The sequence below is a fragment of the Nomascus leucogenys genome, chromosome 19 (assembly GCF_006542625.1).
Source record: "Nomascus leucogenys isolate Asia chromosome 19, Asia_NLE_v1, whole genome shotgun sequence".
Taxonomy (NCBI): domain Eukaryota; kingdom Metazoa; phylum Chordata; class Mammalia; order Primates; family Hylobatidae; genus Nomascus; species Nomascus leucogenys.
The window spans coordinates 1,585,156-1,607,763 of NC_044399.1; the positions used below are offsets into that span (position 1 = coordinate 1,585,156).

Sequence of the window (22,608 nt, forward strand, 5' to 3'; positions counted from 1 at the left end):
CTACTGGCTTAAAAAAAAAAAAAAAACCCAAAGAGGTACAGGGTGAGGCTTTTTGGTTTTTTAAAGGATGCTTTGAAATGCATCAATAATTCTGCAGCACTTGCCTCCCAGGAAGAGAGTCAGAAGAATGGACACGTGGACAGAAAGTTAAAAAAAAAAATCAAAATACCCCTAACAATCCTGCATGTTTGTTCCCCAAAGAGTGACACTCTCTTTAGCAAAATTTGATTTCAGAGCTGGTCTGAAAGCTGCTGCCTCCTCAAGGGTCTAGCAGCTCTCTCCTCTGGATGCAACAGCAGAAGGAAGATGCTTGGAATGAGACCCCCGTTCCTGGAGCTGTTACCTTGATAAATTATACAGTCTCATTCTGCCTGAACTCTCTTTGTCAAAGTGCACTCTGATTTGAAGCTTTGATACTAATTTAAGCTTCATAATGTTGGATTTATTCTCTCAGTCTTAGTTTAATTTTAAGAAAGTGCAACAAAAGTTGGAAGGGGTCTCTGCCTTTTTTTTTTTTTTTTTGTGGTTGCCACAGAATCTCTTCCATGCTAACCTTGCATTTTTGCAACCTTGATCACCATGAAAACTGCATGCCCCTGATGCTTCTCCAATATCTAGGACTAAACATACTGATAGAAGAAAAAAACATTTGCAAAATGTAAGATTACTGACCTTTCTTCATTCATACCAACTACAAATATTTACAAGAACCACTGTCAGTGTTGTGCACTCAGGTACATGGCCAGGCAGGGCTACACAGTGGAGAGCCCTTTGTTTATCAGGAGAGGAGGTGAACATGTCTGCTGCTCAGCGTCTCCTCTGAGAACACAATTGGACTGCTCCCTGGCACCACCTGGTTCTCCCCGGCCGCCCAGCGGCCTCGTCGAGGCAGCTGTCTCCCAGGTCTGTGCTGCATCTTAAACGCTCTCTCTCCTGCCCAGCATAAGCACTGGTTCAATTGATAAGAAAATTAAAAATAGACACTCTTTCTATGCCTTTCATAGCACTATAGCATCCATGAAAATGTGGAACTAACGAGTGCTGGCTGTAAATACATGGCTGATCCCTTGGTGTGAAGTCTGATTTTTACTTCCTTTGTTTCCCTGCTACCCAGGAATCCATGGGCAGATCCCTGCATTTCACTTGACAACGGTGCTAGCAGAGCTTCCTGTCAAAGTTCAAGGGAGATCCACGCTTCGTTTTGCATGCTCTGTGTGGTCACTGGAGACCACAGGAGTCCCACGTGGTGTCCTTTGTTTACAGAAACGCTTCTGGATCCTGGAGAGAAGGATCCATTGATGCACGTTAATCTACAAGATCTGACCCTTGCCTGTGATTTAGAAAATGGATGTGCTTTGGACAATGGTGTGTTCAGGCTGCTTTAAGGGAAGCTGCACTAATTGTTCACAGTGGCAAGAATGGTTTAGGAGATCATGGCGTTTGCACCATAAGGCTGCCCTGAAAGCGCCGCGTGTCTCGGTGGCTGGGTCCGCGGCCCGGCCTCCCCCACCCGCCAGGTGGCTCCACCTGCCCAGGCGCGCGTACCCGCGTGGCGCACAGGTCCTGCGGCTTGGTGCTCAGGTTCTGCGGCATCTCGCGGCAGCGCGTGGACAGGTTGAGGATGGCGGTGGCCGCCATGTGGGCCGCCTCCATGTCGTGCGTGTAGTCGAAGCTGCTCTTGCTGCAGGTGCTGCTGGCGCTGCTGCCCCCGCCGCAGCTCAGGTTGCTGCTGCTGCTGGGCGCGTAGCTGCTGGTGCTGCTGCTGCTGGGGCTGGGGTCCTTGCAGTACCGCTTCGCTGGGGAGACAGGGACAGGGATGACTCAGGCTCCGGCCGCAGGGCACATGGCAGACATCACACGGCAGGGCCTGCCCGCCCCGGCCTCAGCCACACAGCCGCGTGGGACGGCCCTCAGGGTGCCGGGGCTTATGTGTAAAGAAAACAAACAACAGGCAAACGAAAACAAAACAAAACCTTCTGGCTCCTTTTCTTTTTTTTTCTTCTTTTTTCCTTTTTTTTTTTTTTGCCCTGGAGGAGAACTCATCGACCTGTTGGAAAGGCTGCACCTCGCACCCAGCCCAGGCGGTTACCTGGTCCCTCGAAAGACAGACACACGCCTGGCTAGCTTTCAGGAGCCACAGGGTGTAGGGAAGCGACTGAGAATTCTAGCCCAGTCAAATCCCAGTCGAGGCCCTAAGCGTGAGTGGGGTCCCTCCGCAGCACATGAGGGCTCATGAGCACTTTTGGTGACCCGACCTGGATCCACAGTCTCTTATCTGTCAAGAGGTGGGCTGTTCCTTTCAGCCAGAGGGGCTGCGGCAGCCTCCTGGGGCCCTGGGTCCTCTGTGCAGGTGACCAGGATTCAAGGGGACCTGGGGGCCACCTGCTGGGCCTGTGGGGACCACGTGCTTTGGGAGGTGGATTTCTGGCTGGGCATGCAGACCAGATAGGGTGAGTCCAACATCCTTTTTTTCTAGAATTCTGATACAGGCCATGGGAGTGAAAGGAGGAAATGCACATAGAGAATAAGCTCAGGATAAATGTTGAAACACCTGAGTGGCCACTTGGTGGTGGGCAGACATGTGGGGCACGTGTGCAGCTGCCTCTTTCATAGCCACGGCCTCTCTGTTCCCTGCACTGACCCTCACTGACACGATTCCCACTGCCCAGTAATCCTTTCTGAGCCACCACACTCACTAACAGCCAAACCGGCCCTGAGGGGCAAGGGTTATTTGTTAGAGCTGTTTAAATCTCCTTTAGTACATGACAGTGTTTCAGTCCAGCATTTTTCCAGATGGGTCCTTCTTTACTAATTGTTATCCCTGCCAGTTAATGTCACGGGACATCATTTGTGCATGGCCAGACATTTCTCTTGGAATCCAGCAGAGTGAAGAGTTACTTGGAGGTGGACCTGGTCTCTCCCATGTCCTAAATCCCTCCGTCAGTGAGCCCCTCCCTTTAGGAAGCACCTTCTTCCCCAAGAGATCCCCGCCTGCTTCCCTGGGACTGTTGTGAGTGTAGCTAGGAGAACTTGGTGATAGGCTAGAGACACTCTAGCCTGGGTTCTCCTGGTGCTTAGGGCTGCCCCAGTCCTAATCGGCAAAGCTCCAAGCTGCCTAATTCTGATGGAAACTATGGTTTTGTCTGTTGCTACAAGGAAAGGGAGACCTCACAGGTGGTCATGGCTCCTGCGGTGTCTTCTGTGCCATTGGCAGCAGCTCTGAACCTGGAGCCAGGCTTCCTCAGGGACTCCTTCCCACAGAGGAAGAAGAGAACAAAGCTAAGTGAAGCAAAAAGCTTTCTCACATTGCTGATACGGTCATTATGAGCAATGCTAAGAAATTGCCCTGGTTTCAGATACAAAGGGAAAAAAGAAGCAGTCCTCATTGATAAGGTTTGGTTTGGGACTGAAGGCTCTCAGGACATGGGGAAGAGGTGTGCTGTTGGTGATTCTGTAATGCACAGGCCCCTGCAGAGGAAGACTGAGGACAGTGCCCAGAGCGGGAGTTGGCCACGCTGTCTTTGCCTCAGCCTCTGCCAAAAGCTAGAGAATTCCCCAAGCAAGTAACCGCTTTACACCCAGATTCCTGTGCATGAACCAGAGGCTCAAATCCACACCCACAAAACCCGTGAAATACAATAGTAACCTGTTGATATTATGACTGTGTTTTGCTAATCTGAATGAGCAAAGCCACCCAGAATGGTCCCATGGCTGGTGGGGCACAGCTGTCCCTGAGAAGCATGTCTGAGTGTCCATCAGTGTGCCCCTCCCTTCTCTCTACTTTGGGAATGCCCCTCCTCTAGGGAGCCCAGCAGCGCAGGGCGGGGTGGGCAGTGGCTGCTGGTCTGAGCAAGGCCCGCCCACACTAGGGCCTTTGAGAGAGACCACTGTGGGGCTGCAAGGGAGTCAACCAGAGGGAGACAGCAGAGGCTGTAAAGACACCCCCATGGGCCCTGTGCAGTGCACCCTTTGATCCACCCTGAGCAACCGTCACAAACCGGTTTGCAGTTTGTGATACTCTGGATATGAACTAAAGGTTGCGATTTTATATCATTTACAATTTTGTTAAGAAATAGTAGAAAAATTGTAGGAGAAATGAAATAATAATATGGGGTTAGGTTTTACTGGTGAGGACTAGCCACTGGTTTAGGAAAAAAAAAAAACCATTGCCCACATAAATTTAAAAAAAATAACATTTTTGTTTTGAAATGAGGGAATTTCAATTCCTAAAAAAAATTAAAGGAATAACACCAGTCAATGCAACAAACAACGGCAGCTGACATAGGTCGGCTGGCAACCTTGCACTCAGCGTTGGCGAGAGCGATGCTCAGGAGTGTGAGCGCGGAGGTGTGGCAGGAGCTCCTGCGCATGCCCAGAGACTTCTTGTCATGAGCTTCTTCACAGTGACTCCTGCTACACTGTGCTCATGGTATCCTCCAACAGGATCGCATCTAGACCTCCACCACCCTGTAAGATGCTACCACATGCCCACTTCACAGATGTGGAGACTGAGGTTGCCCAACGTCCACAAAGAGCCTCGACTGCCATCAACGATGTGTTTGTCTGGGAGAGTTCAGTATCTTATCAATTAGAAAATGCTACCCCAGCATCTCTATACACCAATAACAACCAGGCTCACCGTCAATCAAGCAGGCAATTCCATTCACAGTAGCCACAAAGAAAAGGAAATACCTAGGAGCACAGCTCACCAAGGAGGTGAGCGACGTCCACAAGTAGAAGTACAAAACACTGCTGAAAGAAATCAGAGACGACACAAAGAAATGGAAAAATGTTCCATGTTCATGAATTGGAAGAATCAATATTGTTAAAATGGCCGTACTGCCCAAAGCAATCTACAGATTCAATTCTATTCCTATCAAACTACCAATGTAATTCTTTACAGTTAGAAAAAAAAGATTCTAAAATTTCTGTGAAATCAAAAATAGCCCAAAGAGCCAAAGCAATCCTAAGCAAAATACACAAAGCCAGGGGTTACACTCTGCCTGACTTCAAAGTACACTATAAGGCTACAGTAACCAACATAGCTTGGTACCAGTGTAAAAACAGACACACAGACCAATGGAACACAATAGAAAACTCAGAAATAAAGCCACGCACCTACAACCATCTGATCTTTGACAAGGCCAATGAGAGCAAGCAATGGGGAAATGGTACTGGGATAACGGCTGAGCTATTCACAGAAGAATGAAACTAGACCCATACTCTTGCCATATACAAAAATTAACTTAAGATGGATTAAAGATGCAAATGTAAGATGTCATACTATAAAAATCTGAGAAGAAAACCTAGGAAATACTCTTTTCAACATTGGCTTTGGCAAATTTTTTTTGGCTAGGTCTCCAAAAGCAATTGCAACAAAAACAAAAATAGACAAGCGGGACCTAATTAAACTAAAGCGCTTCTGCACAGCAAAAGAAACTATCAATGGAGCAGACAGATAACCTACAGAACAGGAGAAGATATTCACAAACTATGTCAGATGACAAAGGCCTAATATCTGACATCTGTAAGGAACAAATAAATCAACAAGCAAACCACAAATAACCCCATTAAAAATGGGCAAAGAACATGAACAGACACTTTTCAAAAGAAGACATACAAGTGGCCAACAACCATGTGATAAAATGCTCAATATCACTAATCACCAGAGAACTGCAAATCAAAACCACAGTGAGACAGCATCTCACACCAGTCTGAATGGCTATTATTAAAAAGCCAAAAACAGCAGATGCTGGAGAGGCTGTGGAGAAAAGAGAACACTTATACATTCTTGGTGGAAATGCAAATTAGTTCAGCCACTGGACAGTAGTTTGAAGTTTTCTCAAAGCACTTACAACAGAGCTACCATTAGACCCAGCAGTCCCGTTACTGAGTATTTACCCAAACGAAAATAGATCACTGTACCAGAAAGACACATGCACTCGTATGCTCATCACCATGCTCTTCACAATAGCAGAGGCACAGAATCAACCTAGGCGCCCATCAGTGGTGGATTAGATAAAGAAAATGTGGTACATAGACACTGTGTAATACTATGCAGCCATAAAAAGAATAAAGTCATGTCATTTGCAGTAACATGGATGGTGCTGGAGGCCACAAACCTAAATGAATTAATGCAGGGACAGAAAACTTTGTACCACATATTGTCACTTGTAAGTGGGAGCTAAACATAGAGCACACAGGGACATAAACATGGGAACAATCAACACTGTGGACACTAGAGAGGGGCGTGGGTTGGAGAACTACCTCTTGGATACCGTGTTCACTGCCTGGGTGCAGTATGCCTGTGTAATCAACATGCACAGGTGCCCTCTGTATCTAAAATAAAAGTTGAAACAGAAAAGAAAAATGCTACCTCTATGTGACAACATTTTACTCCAAAGAATTTTTAACTAAAACGACTCTCTGCATTTCTTCCTCTCATCTTACTTGAGTCACCTTAAATTATCCTGAAGTTATAAAATGTAGATGTGACCATGCATTGACTTTCCCAGATATTTAATTCATAAGATGCTACAACTAGATGATGCCAAGTGGACAGGACCGAATTTTAGTCGGTGACTGACTGTCGAGTCTTTTGATGCGCCTGTCAACTCACTACACCCAAATGGGCAACTAAGACAGTATCTACTTTCACATGCATCCTTTACTGAATATAAAAACGTCATTTAAAAGTTTTAATTAAAACAAAAATAAAAATAAGAGTGCCTACAGTTAAAATTGCTCAGGAAAGGAAGGTCATTGGTCCTAATAATTATCCCTATTTGTAAAATGTCAGCATAGCCCGTCATGCCAGTGTCTTTTGGACCACAATCAGCATTGCTCGGCTCAGTGCCCTGACAGCAGGGGGCACTGCAGAGCAGGGGCTTCAGATTGGGGGTGCTCTGTTCCCCCTCTTCCAGCACGGAGGATGCTTGGTCTGATGAGAGCAGTTTCACAACGACAGAATGCATTTTCTTTTTCTTTTGGCAAACAAAGCTTTTTTTTTTTGAGAAGAGTCTCACTCTGTCACCCAGGCTGGAGTGCAGTGGCATGATCTTGACTCATTGCAATCTCTGCCTCTCAGGCTCACGTGATTCTCTTGCCTCAGCCTCCCAAGTAGCTGGGATTACAGGCACGCACCACCATGCCCAGCTAATTTTTGTATTTTTAGTAGAGACAGGGTTTCACCATGTTGGCCAGGCTGATCTCGAACTCCTGACTTCAGGTGATCTGCCTGCCTTGGCCTCCCAAAGTCCTGGGATTACAGGCTTGAGCCACCACGCTGGCCCAAAGCTATTTTTGATCAAATTGCTTTTCAATCCATCAGCAGACAAGAATGTGTTAATGTTCTTCCAGGCGCCCAGAACATCACTGTATGTTACGAGCAATGCAGTAGCTTTAACTGTAGATGCCAGAGCTGCCTTGAAACAGGAGCAGCCGCTGGATCTGAAACCATCCTAAAAATACCTCTTCAACTATTCCATTTCCTCTACTGCAGGAAAAAAGGAAAAGCACACAGGATTTGTGTGATTAAATACAGCTGTTGACATAATAATAATAATAATAATAATAATAATAATAATAATACAAAATACAAAATGTTCCAGGTAGGACCTTTTCATTCACCTACTCTGCTTGTGAAATTCTTACTAAATGTACATGCCTTGTTCTCCTAGAAATGTCTATTGCCTTATGTATTCACCTTTTCTTGCAGAGAATAGATAAACATGTCTCCACAATATGAATTTCCATGAAAACTAGACAAATGCAATCACAAGATGTCCATCATGGAGATGTGTCCACTAGCTGGGACCTAGTAATCTTTAGACCTAACTTGATTCAGGCCCTAATCTGTGGCACTGAGTATCACAGTCTTTACACACTTCCAACTAGTGTTTCAAGTTAAGTTGAAATACCGACGTCTAATCTTACATGGGAAAGAGCGGAGCTTTCTAGCCTGTGGGATGACATCTCCAAGGCACACGGTCTACTTGCTGGAGTTGAGCTGATGTCCAAAGGGTGTCGAGGTCTAGGTTTCAGGCTCTCTTTTCCTCAGTGTCCTTGGCACAGCTACTGCCTGCCTGGCCTGCCCTGGCCCTAGAGGGTGGAGATAATCTGCAGACCCGGCCTGTGGCCTAGCAGGAGATTGCGGCCCGTGGGAAGACAGGCTGTCTCGGCAGGTGGTGCCCGAGAGGTGAGACACAGCCACGCTGTAGGGCAGTGTGGTACCCAGCTCCATGGACGCAGGCAGCTGCAGAGTGGCAGGAAGGGCCGCGGACTGCCTGCAGGAGGAGAGAACTTCACCAGGGCGTGGCCTCTGCTCAGGTAGAGAGGCCGTGGGGAAGTCAGCCAGGTGGAGGGAAGAAGGGAGCCCTGACGGCGGGTGTGGTGGGGCTGGAGACAGAGGGCTAGGGAGGTGCACTCCAGAGGGGTCATGAAGGAGAGAATGAGCCGAGTCTGCAGCTGCCCAGGCAGTCAGGGGAGTTGTCTGTGTGGCCAGGAGGGCAGGGGACAAAGAAGAGGAAGTGCCAAGATGATGGGAAGGTCTGAGCGCTGTAGAATTTGGAAGCTGGGAATAATCAAAAGGAGAACATGGGCAGAGCCCATTCGGGGGCTGGTAACCTGACAGGATTAGGCCCCCAAGGGTGGGGTGTGTTGCCTGGAGACACAGTAAAGGTGGAGATATAATAGGCCAGGGGTTGGCAACTTTTTCTGGAGAGGATTTCGTAGCAAATGTTTAGGCTTTGGAAACTGTGCGATCGTTTTTGTGGCCACTTGGCTCTGCCCTGCACTGTAGGAGCAACCACAACCTGCCTACCAAGCCCTGAGGGCAGCCAGGTGCCAACGGCACTCTATGCATGGCATGGAAACGGAATTTCACATAGCTTTTATATATCGAAAAATATTGTCAACTGTGCTTTTCTCCAATTCTTTAAAAATGTCAAAGCCATTCTTAGCTCACCACACAAAACAGGGTGGGTGGGCCGTGGCTTGGAGCTCCCGGGAGAGGGCAGGGCCCAGACACCCGAGTGGATGCCCAGTCCTCCTCCCCTCAGCCCCTCCGTCACCCTGTGTGGATTTCTATTTCCTATAGACAACGTGAAGCCCTTCCTCCGCAGCCCCCACAGCTTTCCCTGTTCTTCCTTCTCACGGGTCTCCGTCCTGCCTCCAGACCGCTGGCTGTGCTCACCGTCCTGTGTGTTTCCCTACCTTTGCATGATTTCTGCCCAAACTCTATAATCTCATCTGAAGTTTGCCACTTTGGTAAAGCGCACGCTAATCCTGCAGGCAGAGGGACTCCTCACTTCACTGGGCAGCAGTGTGTGTTTCACTATCTTGTGTATCCTGAGGGAAGGAATGACAGACTGACAGACGGATAGGCAGACACCCAGACAGACACATAGACACATAGACACAGATTGACAGATGGACAGCAAACACTGGTGTGCTGTGTCTGGAAGGATGCAGCTGGTGAAGTGAAGATTTTGTGAGTGGTTTGATCACAGCTGGTGTGATTTAAGGGATGATTCTCCAAGGCTGTAGAGAAGGTCCTATGTATTATTTCATTCTGTAGCTCCATGGCCCTGATCTTTGGTTGCTAAGAACTGTACTTTTCTCCCTTATGACAGGCCCATTTCTCTGCCTCTTTTTAGGAGCAATGACTCAATTCTTTGTGCACCTGAAGCAAAGATACCTTGGAGGGTAACTGCAGACAGCAGTCACTCTGCAGTCAGAATCTCCCACCTGCTGCCCAGGAGTGGGGCCGGATCCCCTTGGATCACACCCCATCAACAACCCTACCAGCCAGTCTTGTCCTAGTGGGCACTTTCCAGGAGGCTTTTTTTTTTTTTTTTTTTTGAGACGGAGTCTCGCTCTGTTGCCCAGGCTGGAGTGCAGTGGCGCGATCTCCGCTCACTGCAAGCTCTGCCTCCCAGGTTCATGTCATTCTCCTGCCTCAGCCTCCGGAGCAGCTGGGACTACAGGCGCCCGCCACCACGCCATGCCAATTTTTTGTATTTTTAGTAGAGACGGGGTTTCACTGTGTTAGCCAGGATGGTCTTGATCTCCTGACCTTGTGATCCGCCCACCTCAGCCTCCAAAAGTGCTGGGATTACAGGCGTGAGCCCCCGCGCCCAGCCAGGAGACTTTTAAAATCTGTCAGATGAGTCTAGTGAAATGGAAACAGTGTCACTAAAAGCCCAGACTTCACGCCCACACAATACATCCGCGTAACACTTGCGCCTCTAAAATTTACACACAAATAAGCGGAGGGTGGGCTCGTTTTCTCACTGCACTGTGGTAAGAGGCTGCGTTTCCTTTGCTCTGTTTTCCTGAAGCCCTAACATTGAGCCTTCAGCCTGTCTAATCAATAGACGCTTGTTTCTAGGGGGTCGGCCGCAAAGCGTGGCTCAGCCCTAGTGTCCACAGCAGGGCCTCTGCTGGGCATGCGATGATCAATGCCAGTAACTAACATGTGATGGCGCCACAGAGCGCGTCCTCACACCCATCCCGTCTCGGCTGATCTTCACTGCAACCTCGCAAGGTCAGCAGAGGACACCCTTGCTTCCTGTCTGCTCCCGAAGAAACCCATGCCGCACTCGGCTAACTTGTCCAGTAGCATCCAGCTCCTAAGAATGGCACCGAGAATCTGCTCAGTGGATTTGACTTCGGGTCCCCTAAAGGCACCGTGACCTGGAGACGGCTCTGCTGGTCACGACTTTACCCAGAAGCCCCCTTTCCTTCTCAGGCTGGAGCCTGACCTTAACAATGAAGCTGAAGAAAGAAATCAGCCCACACGGAACAAGAACAACAAAAAAACAGGTGTGTAAAAATGAACATCTAGTGAAAGAAGGGATCCGATCCCGGTAAAACATCAATGAATTGGAAATCATATAAACAGCCTTCAATTAGGAGAACTTAATTTCTTTTGAACCTTCACTTGCAGATCAACAAATGAGATGACAAGAAACCTGAAATTATTACGAAACAAGCAACAAAACAAACCAACAGAACTATTTCTGTTATACGCTGCAGTCACTCCTTTTATCCATTTATGTCTGTGTTTCTGACCAATACATGATACCTCCAAGAAATACTAAATTTCATTCACTATACAAATAAATTCTTATTAAGGCAAGAAATACCATAGCTTAGAAAGATGTGCAGCAATTCCTGTAGAATGAGAAAAATGGTTTCTGAAGTCTCCAAGCATTCGGTTTAAATATTGTGTGTGTATGTGTACTGTGATTTTAACTAAGTACCTTTTTCTTTGTTTTTGATACAGAGTCTTGCTCTGTCCCCCAGGCTGGAGAGCAGCAGCACAATATCTCAGCTCACTTCAACCTCTGCCTCCCAGGTTGAAGCGATTCTTGTGCCTCAGCCTACTGAGCAGCTGGGATTATAGGCATGAGCCACCATGCCCAGCTAATTTTTGTATTTTTAGTAGAAACAGGGTTTTGCCAGTAGAAAAGAGTTCAAGGCCAGGCTGGTCTTGAACTCTTGACACCAAGTGATCCACCTGCCTCAGCCTCCCAAAGTGCTGGGATTACAGGCATGAACCACTGTACCCAGCCCTAAATATCTTTTTCAAAGAAAAGCTTGATGACCTTTTTTAAAAAACTATTTCCTTCCCCTGTGCTAGAGAGCATCATGATTAAGACTTCTAAATCATCAGAACATTTACACCCCAAGTCCCAATTGGTAAAACTTGGCAATTACGTCTGTACAGCTTAGAATTTAGAGCAGACATATGGTTAGATAAATAAAATTAAATAAATACAGTCTTCCCCTCTAATGAAAAACTACTTACCAACTAGCTTTGTAGTGAAATGGTGACTAGTTCACTCTTGGTAGTGGTTCAAATAAGCATTGGTCAAAATAAACTACTCCTTTCCCGTGAAGCCCATGGTGCTGTGTTTGTTGCATGAGCTCTATCTTGTTGGTGCCACAGCAGCCACAAGCCAGCAAGGAACAAAGTTATGGCTCTGCCGGCAGCACCCCAGGCTGGGCCTTGTTTTGTTCCATTGTCCCCAGTTACAGGGGGACCCAGGTCCTGGTCTTGCTATGAAGAGGCTGGGTGACAAGGAGGCCACTAGCTGTGGCTGCACGGGAATCACTGGTGAACTTCTCAAAAATGCCATCGTGTCGTGCAGGGAGCACCCCAGGGATTCTGATTTCATTGGTCATGAAGGCAGGTTGGGCATAAGAATTAAGAAAAAAATCTCCCCAGATGGTTCTCATGTGCATGCAAGGCTGAGAACACCAAGGAGATGCGTGCAGAGCTCCTCAAAGCTCCCAGGAGCCCAGGGCTGCCTGCTGGCTCCCCCTGCACTGTCTGTCTCCGAGGCATTTATCTAAAGGAAGCATATAAGACAAGGGCACTGTCTTCCCAGTACCACAAAAGACAATGAGCCAGTCCATAGCTTCTCCCTCTCCACATTCCACGAGCAGCCGAGTGCGCTGTCTCGGAATTATTGAGGGGAAACCATCTCCTTCCTTCCCCTGAAGTTTTGCTCACCTACAGCTGTGTGGACCTGAGGGGCTTTCAGCTCCTGGGCTGTGCTACGAACGTCCTGTTCTTTTGGTACCCATCGAGTGACCACCACCGCTCAACTAATTTGTAGGACATTGATATACACAACAACAACATCATCAATGGCAACGTGTCTCTCATGTATAAGAGTGTGCACCTCCTACCATCATCATATCCTTTGGGGGATATATCCCTGGTTTGCACCTTGGGAGCTATGGCTCGCTTGCCATAAGTATGGTTGTCGTAACTGTTGTATTCAAACGAGGTCTTGGAATATTTCTCGAGCTCCTTGGCCAGGTTGGAACGCGGCGTAGTTGTGGGGACGTTGTTTCTGTAGCCATACTGAGGAATCTCCAGCTGCTTCACAAAGCACATTGGCCTGGAAGTAAACAAGAAAACAAACAACAGCTTGCTTTCCTGTGGCTTTGTACGCGACGAGCTTCACGTTAAAACTAGAATATCTTACTTTTTAAAATGTATTAAAGAATCAGAACCTTTCACTAAAACTACAACTTTTTTATTTTCTGAAGAAAAGACAAAGTGTGTTTTAATTATATAGCATCAAATAAACTGCCTAACAGTCAACTTTGGCAATAAAAAAGGACAAGAAATAAAATCTTTAAATATGTCCCTTTTTCCTCCTTTCCTGTAAGAGGTCTGGTGGCTTGGTGATGACATGAGATATGAAGATGGGGACAATTCCAGTCCTGAAATTTCTTTGCAATGGTTACAAAGAGTTGCCGAATTATACATAAAGACGTTGCCTCAATAAAAAATCCCCCTTAAAAAGTAAGAGGAAGTAAAGAAATACTCTTAGGGACACAGACTGAGACAGAACCAGATCAAAATGTACCTAACTGGACAATGAGGTAGGCTAGGTGGTAATGTACCTTGTCAAGTACTAGAATATGCATTCAACGTTTTTATCTAGTAGTGATTTCTTATTGTCTTTGGAATAAAATATTTAAAAGGAAAGACACTGGGTCGTTGCTCACTCATAGACACCGTGTTGTGTGTGTGTGTGTGTGTGTGTGTGTCCACCTCTTCATCGGTCTAGCTCATAAGTGGAGTTTTTAGACTTTATACTTGAAATAGTTTTAGACTTGCAGAAAAGTTGCACAGAGGTTTTCTTTGCACCCTGCCACCAACTTCTGCCAATGTGACCATCTTCATAACCGTAAGACAAGAGCAAAACCAGGCAACTAACATTAGTATGGAGTTCTTTCCTAAACTGGAGGCTGTATTTGGATCTGACCAGTTTCTCCACTGATGTCCTTTTTCTGACACAGCCATGCAGGGTCCCACAGTGCACTAAGGGTCCTGTGTTCTGTCCTCCCCCTCGACAGCTCCTCAGTCTCACTGGGCTCGAGGCTTCATGGATTGGACACTGAAGAGCTGGTCAGGTTTTGTAGAATCAGATACAGACACATTCTTTTTTTTTTTGAGATGGAGTCTCAGTCTGGTGGTCTGGGCTGGAGTGCAGTGGCGTGATCTCAGCTCACTGCAACCCCGGCCTCCTGGGTTCAAGCCATTCTCCTGCCTCAGCCTCCCAAGTAGCTGGGACTACAAGTGCCCTCCACCATGCCTGGCTAATTTTTTTGTATTTTCAGTGGAGACAGGGTTTCACCACATTGGCCAGGCTGGTGTCAAACTCCTGACCTCAAGTTATCCACCCACCTCGGCCTCCCAAAGTCTGGGATTATAGGCATGAGCCACCACGCCCGGCCATAGATGCATTCTTAATCGTAACATCCTACAGTCTCATCTGCCATCTTTGTATTTTTCTCAAGCGATTCTCGTGCCTCAGCCTCCCAGGCAGCTGGGATTACATCATGAACCACAACGCCTGGCTAATTTTTGTATTTTTAGAGAGACAGGGTTTTGCCAAGTTGGCCAGGCTGGTCTTGAACCCTGGGCATCAAGTGATCCTTTTTCAAAAAAATACTTACAGACCTTTTCACATCAGCATCATTTTACACACTATAAAGCTAAGAAAACGTTGAATTTTAAAGGCAGAGAGTTTCTTGTTGAATTTTTATCATTCTAAACTATATAAAATGTATTCCAAATAAAGACCCAACCAAGCAGGAAAAAACAAAAGGTGGTGAATCATGTATTAGTGTTAGGTTCATAGTCAGCTTAGGAAGGACAGCCATTTTTTTTTTTAGATGGAGTTTTGCTCTGTTGCCAGGCTGGAGTGCAATGGCATGGTCTCGGCTCAAGGCAACCTCCACCTCCAGGGTTCAAGTGATTCTCCTGCTTCAGCCTCCCAAGTAGCTGGGATTACAGGCTCCCGCCACCATGCCCAGCTAATTTTTCTATTTTTAGTGGAGACAGGGTTTCACCATGTTGGCCAGGCTGGTCTCCAACTCCTGACCTCAGGTGATCCACCCGCCTCGGCCTCTCAAAGTGCTGGGATTACAGGCATATGCAATCACACCTGGAGGAAGACAGTAATTTTTGAGTAAGATCCTATTTCCTGATTACTAGTATCAGTAAGATCTGCAATATTGCCTGTACCTCTAGCACAAATGTGAAATTTTAGCAGATGTATGAAATTATAATATCAGCAGGTACAAATGTGTACTGTTTATGAAGGAAACTCTTTGGCAACAGATGTGCAAACAATATTTTGATTGTTCTCCCTGGGGATGGAAATCTGAGGGGTTTTGATTTGTTCCTTTCCTAACTTATTTTCCACAAGTATTCTTGTGTGTCTGAATAAATATATTTTCTCTTGGGTCCCTGTTCTCTTTCTAAAGATGATGCACACAGGCACACCAAGATCATCTATACTTGCCTTACAGATAACAGGTTTAAGACTATTCTCTTGCTTTTTTATGACTATTTTCATGATTATGTTTTGCTTTTTTATGATTCACTGAAAAAATATTTAGAAGACACAAAAGCTATTTTTTAAAAAATCACCTACAGCTCTTCTAGAGATAAAAACTTTTAAGGTTCTGGTGTATTTTTTATGATCAACTAAATGCATTTTATATTTACTTAAATAGTTAGAATCTTACACTTTTACATATTTTATGCTTCCATTTTACATGAGATTTAATTTTCCTTTTTGTTTCTCAGACTTTAAAAACAGTTCTTAATAGCAGAATGATATTGAAATCAATGAATATTATACTATTTAACTATTTTTCAACTTTTTGATTTTGTTGCTGTTATAAATTCTGACCTAATAGGCACCCATGTAGATAATCTCTTTTTACTCTATTTCATAAATTTATATTGGTTTTGGTGCAGTTACAAAGTTTTGATAACTGAATTTTTTAGAAAAGAAAGTCAGATTTTAGACTGATAGCCATATCTATACTTTTATAACAGTATTGGATATATATCCAATTATATATATGTAAATTGGATATTGGTTAAATATCCAATTTATTTACCAAATCACCAACACATTTATTGCGATTTCATTAATTTAGCCGATTTACTTCTTGTCAAATCAATAAAATCATGTAATAATTGATTGTCTATTGTTCTTGAGACATTTTCCCAGATAATATGACGGTACATAAATGAATAAACCTGTAGGCCTTGCTTTAAAAGATGCTGGGGCAGGCTGGGTATGGTGGCTCATGCCTGTAATCCCAACACTTTGAGAGGCTGAGCCAGGAGGATCACTTGAGCCCAGGAGTTTGACACCCACCAGAGCAATATAGGGAGACCCTATCTCTCCAGATAAATAAATAAATAAATAAATAAATAAATAAATAAAAATATGAGCCAGGCGTGATGGTGCGTGCTCATTGTCCCAGCTACTCAGGAGTTGAGGCGGGAGGCTCGCTTGAGTCCAGGACATCAAGGCTGCTGTGGGCCATAATTGTGCCACTGTACTCCAGCCTGGCGACACAGTGAGACCCTGTCTCTAAAAATTTTTCTTAAATTAAAAAAAAAACACAAAAGACCATGGGTGATGTGATCATATTTCAAGGGTCCAAATGCTATGAGAATTCTAGAGAAGAGAGAACACTCCAGGCTATGGAATTCAGTTACGTTTGAATGGAGAAAGGGATGTTTGCAGCAAGTTTTACAGAATGGGTTGATTTTTAAGGTTAAGATCCGTGGGGGGAGTGTGCGGAGGGGGTGGTAAGAAAACATTCCAGGGAAAGAAACTCCGTGTCCAAAGGTGAGGAGGCAAAAAAGCCAGGAGAACCCTCAGGGAATAGCAAGAGCCTGGCAGCCTGGGACCAGATCAGCCCACGGGCAATCTGTTTATTCACCTGGCGGGCAAGGCCAAAGAGTTTGGGCCTGGGAGAAGCATAATCCCCAAGCCTTGAAAAGATCAGGACCAGATCAGAGGGAGGGAGGAGGGGAGGAGAGGCTTCGGCTAGAGGGCCGGACGCCACACGCTGACAGAGGCTGCGAGTCCGGGGCTGGGAAGGAGGCTATGAACTTGGCCAGGATTGGAAGCACCTACTTAAGTCTCAGGCCCTTGTTCACTGAACCATTTATTTAAGGACTTTTTAGAATCGTAACTAGTTAAATGACCGTAGGTTTAACTTCATTCTCTTTTCTTCCTTCCTGTCTCTTCCTTTTCCGCTGAATGAGCACCCCTACATGGAGACGCTGTGGGGAATACAGACGTGCTGGGACAGGGACCCGTCCTCCAGGTGTCACACCCGGCGTGCCAGGTAAGCCCCGTGGAGGCAGAAAGCCCGCAGGAGCCTCACGCAGGGCCAGTGCACGGCCCAGCACCCAGCGCCTCCCTGGACAACCAGGAGTGGCTGTGGTTGGTCAGCATGCATTGCTGGGCTGGCCCGAGCCCTCGCACTGCGGTGAGACTGGGGTCTCTTTCTTCTTGTTAAAAGCCCTGTCCTGGCCTGGTTCCCATTCCAGCCAGAGACACAGAGGAGAATGGCTGGCAGCTGCACAGTAGTTACTCCCAGCCTCTGCTCAGTTGGCATGTGGTGGGGTTTTCTTTGCACCAATCCAGAGACAGGGATGCTGCATTACGAAGCCACAGGAGCAGCACAGAAGGCTTCAGGCTGGAACATAGGAGTGCAGGCTGTGTTTGAACAAGGTGGTATTCACAATTACATGGATGCCTGGTCGGTCTCCAGCTGCCATGAGCTTCTCCCTGAAATCCCTACTCCATGCAGTCCCCAGGAGCAGGGCAGCCTGTAGGTGGGCAGTATAGTCCCCGAGGGCAGGGCAGCCCATAGGTGGACAGTCGTAGGTGGGCAGTGCAGTCCCTGGGAGCAGGGCAGCCCGAAGGTGGGCAGTGCAGTCACCTGGTGACTCCAAGAAAGGCCAGGTACTGGAGTTCTTCCAGCTTCTGAGGGGTCTGGCCAAAGTAGGCTGAAGAAAATTAATAAAAGCCCTCAGCAACAAATTTCTCCCTACCAAATTTCAAATTCTCCTTTGACTAATAACGATCCCTTGTTGGATTACGCAGCCCCTTGGGTTGGTCTGTTTTATTGGGTGGGGGTGGTTTTCATGCTGCCAATAATTAGCTGTGGGCTGGTGGGGAGAGGGAGGGTGGCCTATGACTTGTGCAGCCATACGGAAGGTGGGTGCATTTCCCGGAAGGGGTGGCTCCCTGAGATGGGTGCTCTGGGGGCACTTCAGCCCAGAACCCCCAAATGCAGAAAACTCTAGATGTACCTGTGCCACAATTTATTGGGCGTTATCTCTTGATACTAGGGTCGTAGATTGGTTTGTTTTCTTATTTTTGCTTAAATAAATATTTATAATTTTCTATAAAGATTTTAACTTTTCTATTTAGGGAGGAAGGGAGTTTAATTACTACGTTAGAAGCTTCTTGGGATGTTATGAAATAATACTCAAGAACAAAAAGGATATTCATATTGTTTGCCCAGTGATTTGCTCCAAGAGATTTATCCTAAATAAATAATTTACTTTTTTATTTTTTTGAGACAGGGTCTTGCTCTGTCATCTAGGCTGGAGTGCAGTGGCGCAATCACAGCTCACTGCAGCCTTGACCTCCTGGGCTCAAAGCAATCCTCCCACCTCAGCCTTCTGAGTAGCCAAAGAAATAACGGAGGCAAAGTGCTATATATATGAAAGAAATGTTTATTATTGCCCTCTCTTTAACAGTAAAAGCGGGAAACAGCCTGAATGCCTCAAAGCTAGAACCTAGTTTTGGCACTGCGGGGTACATCTGAACAGTAGAATATACGTAGCGTGAAGATGACAATTAAGATGATTACATAGAGACAAGGACGCATGTTTCTGCTGTGATGTTGTGTGAAAAGGCAGGATATGTGACAATTGTCATAGTTTTCATGTGGATGAGGGTTTGAAACAACTCATAAGAATGAAAGAATGAAAGATGTATAGAAGGGCTTATCCTCCCGAAACTTAAACAAAACAGTGGTTTCAGCCGGATGATCTGTAACATTCTAACACTGATTGACCCACTGTAACATTCGGGTCAGTCATTTAACCGCTGCACCCTGGGTTTTCTCACTTGCCAAACGGAGGTGACAATACCTACTCCCACCTACACCTCAGGGCGTTGGGCGTAACAGGAGGGAGCTCTGCCGGTTTTGCACACGAGAGCTTCCACACGTGTGCGTGGGATGTTCATACCCCTGGCATCGTCAGAAACATCAGCATCAGCCTTAGGTTGGTGTGAGGCCCTATCCTCCAAAATATGAGGAAATTACCTTGGACATCTCATTAATTTTCAAAGCTTCCCTTTCATCTAGCACTCAGACTCATGAAATACCAGGTCCAGAAACAAAACCAGAAATGATTTCCTCCAATTCTCTCATGTAAATTGTGAGTTTGCAGACACCAGGGGAAGAATGACACTCTTGCCCTCACACAGCCTGGCCTGGAGTGAGGGATCCTGGCCCCGGCTTCCAGCACAGCCCCACCCTCCAGTCCCTGCCCCTGCTGCTGTAGGGACATGCCCTGAGTGGGTGTCCCCAGCGCTCTGAGGTGTGGGGCAGATTGTGGATAGAGCTCACGGATGGCGCACTCCTGCTGGATACCTGAGCACGCGGTCCGAGGCCTGGCTGGACTTGGACACGTCGCAGCTCTGGTGCTTTTCCTGTGCCTTGGCCAGTTTCTCTGCTGCAGCGATCGGGCATCCGGAGAGGCTGCAATCACAGAAAGCGGGTTGAATGGTCCCACCTCAAACGCCTTCACAGCACACTAATCCTCCCTTAGCACCAAGACCCTGATGCAGGTGCAGCTGGTGGGGGAGAGGTAGTTTCCCAAACCTAGCACGGGCAATCCTGATGGGTGGACTGGGAGAGGGGAGGTAGTCATGCTTCCAGGTGCATGCTTTCTGCTGGTCTGCAGCAGAGAATGCTGGCGGCAGTGCTGTGTGTGAGGTGTATTCAATCTTTCCCAGTGACAGTCCCAGCTCCCATGCATTCGGGAGGACATAGCTGGTGAAAACTGTAGACAGATTCCATTTCTGGAGATGAAGAATTAACAGCTTGGGTAGGATGAGTTTTTAAGCCCAAGAATGGCAATGAACTGACTGTTACCAGAAGATGGAGCTCCAAGCTGATTTCCTAAATGCTATTGACTGTGGCCTCTGGTGGGCCCGTCTGACTTTAGCCCTTTGGTGTTCTCCCCAAGCAGGGAAATGAAAGTGGAGGGGAAAGCAGAATGATTTCTAGGACTGCAATAAAATGTTTCGTGGAGCCAAATAGTTCAGGCGTAGTCTAGACAGAGGAGACGGCAGCTGGGCTCTTTTGTGTGCAAGCTCACTTTCTGTGAAATCACTGTGTCTGCTCTGTGGGTGTCTACATGCATATCTGCTCATACGCACAGACGCTAACCCCATATATGTGTCATATCCCAAAAATACGCCCGTGCTGAGGTTTGACAGAGGCCCTGACGCTGCGGCTGCTGCATCGAACAGTACACAGCACGCACCTCTCCAACCTATCGATCATTTCCTGCTTCTGCAGATTAAACACCTGAATGTCTCTGGAGGGCACAGTGGCCATTTGTTTCATTATAAATTTAACACAAAGAACCAGGCTTGCCAGTCAGACAAGCAAAAATTAGAGTGAAGCTTATAAGTTTCCTTCTTTTAGATATAATTTTATGTGAACTCATAAAACCATAGACTTAAGACAAACTTTAAAAGAATCACTTTTAGGCCTCTGGAAAAAAAAAAGCTACCAGATAAGAACGGAATATTATGGGCAGCTGAGTAATTCTTATCAAGTCTGCAAAGGACAGGAAAAGAGAACTGCAATCTTTCACAAACAAAAGAGTGATTTTGAGTCCACTGGTTAGCGGGAGTCCAGAGTCTATTTCCCCGGCACCCCAGCCTCCCACAGACCACCCCCCAGCCTGCTAAACATCTGCAGGTTTTCTGAAGACGTCCATACTTGTGACCTGGGGTTTCTGCAGAATTCCAAGGGCAGCCAAGCCAAGCTACATACTGTACAGGCTTGCTGCATTCCAGGCCACGTCCTGTCCAATGAACACTAGGACAGCCCTGTCTTCACCCCGGAGGACAGCGAAGGCTTGGCCTCCTTCCTTCCAGCCATTGTAAATGGTCATGGTTTCCACTCCTGATACTATACCCTGCTATGATAAGGTAGAGGGGGCAACTAAAACCATCCAGTTTGCACCACTAGGGCATGGAGTGCTTTCACTCCCGTGCGTTATATGGAGGTGCCTGTACTTGGGGAGCACCGTGGGGAGCACCACACGGAGCGTGGCAGGCCCCCCGGGAAGGAGAAGGCATGGAGAGTGGCCGGCGCTCCCTCCCACACCAGTGCCGCACGTGTGGCTTACCTTCGGTGGGAGTTCCTGTTGCTGTTGACATGCCCGCGCCCCGTGCAGCCCGGAGTGGGGCACTTGAGGACACTTTCATGCATGGCAAGGACTTGACAGGGAGAGGCAAAGAGAACAGCCAGCGTTAAAACAGAGGCATGGTTAGGACACATGAAAACGCAGTCATTTAACAAAGGCCAGGTCACTCATGATAGACAGTCCTACAAACGTTTGTGATGGGCATGGTCAGGAAAACACACATGGGAGGAGAAAGAAGTTTGACTGGACCCTATGCTGAGGGCCTCGCACAGCAGGGGCGCTGGACCCGGGAGCTGGGGAGTTCAGAGAACACAGAACCGACTCTTTCCCGATGGGCTAGGGGAGCGAGGGCCTCACAGACATTATCCATGCATAAGCACGGAGTATCGATCAGCCACAGAACAACACAGAGGCTGGCGATTTTCAAAACATGCCTGTGCTTTGGAAACACACAGCATTATGAACGTGTGGTGGGTAGATGAATACAGAACCACAAACCTGGGTTTTCAATAAAATGAATTAAGTATTCACTCTTCCTTTAGGAATCAAGTGCTTTATTATTCTTTAAATAGGATGAGCTAGAATAGTAAGCATTCTGTGTTTTTACCCTGTGAAATTAACAAGCGGGAGAGGCCGCACGGACACCTTTTGTGGTGCAAGGATGCTACTGGTCGGTCGGCAGGGGAGAGCTGCTTGCATTTTCCCAGCAGTGGTGTTGGACCTGACTTATTTGTGTCTTCCTTCTTTTCTGGTCCTTCATGAACACTCTACTACTCTGGGATCTGGGGGAAGGGTAGCAGGGACGAAGGGACCCCCACACGGACCCCTTCTGCATCATGCTCTGCTCCTCTGAGCCCGCTGTCTCCAAACTCCAGGGAAATGGGGTGGCGGCTTTCCCTGACAGCCTGAGGCCAGGTGAACATGGAAGGTCTATTCAAAACAGATCTGCCTACCCTAGTGATGTAATTGTATTTTCTACACTTTTCCTCCTTCTCTAGAACAACCTCTCTCTTTCCCCTGCAGTCTGCTGGGCACTGAATCCCACATCCACATGATGTTGCTGTTATCTGAGTGCACACCCTGTCTTCTTACTGCTGGGCAGTCCCTTCAGCAGAGTTTGCTTTGATGTTAGCTTTATCGCTCCCACAGTTCCTGGCTTGTCCTGGATGTGGTAGGTCCTAGTAAGTGCTGTCAGAAAAATGAATGATCAAAGTGAGTCCACCTTTGGCTCATCTTGTGCTGGGACCTGGCTGGAGGGGGTCACAGGAGGGTTCCTTTCTGAGAGGATCCAAGCACAG

The 22,608-nt window shown here is 47.0% G+C and overlaps 1 protein-coding gene across 21 annotated transcripts in view; it reads right to left on the reverse strand.

Moving 5' to 3' along the window:
* The window catches only part of MYT1L (myelin transcription factor 1 like), a 531,685-nt gene that overhangs the window by 101,329 nt on the left and 407,748 nt on the right, over positions 1–22,608 (reverse strand). For all 21 annotated transcript variants that reach the window (XM_030799643.1, XM_030799637.1, XM_030799642.1 and 18 more), the window contains 4 exons: positions 21,293–21,383; positions 19,519–19,626; positions 12,700–12,914; positions 1,546–1,796 (listed from right to left, as the gene is read on the reverse strand). In XM_030799643.1, the coding sequence (XP_030655503.1) occupies positions 1,546–1,796; positions 12,700–12,914; positions 19,519–19,626; positions 21,293–21,383 (665 nt within the window). The remainder of the gene's footprint in view (positions 1–1,545; positions 1,797–12,699; positions 12,915–19,518; positions 19,627–21,292; positions 21,384–22,608) is intronic.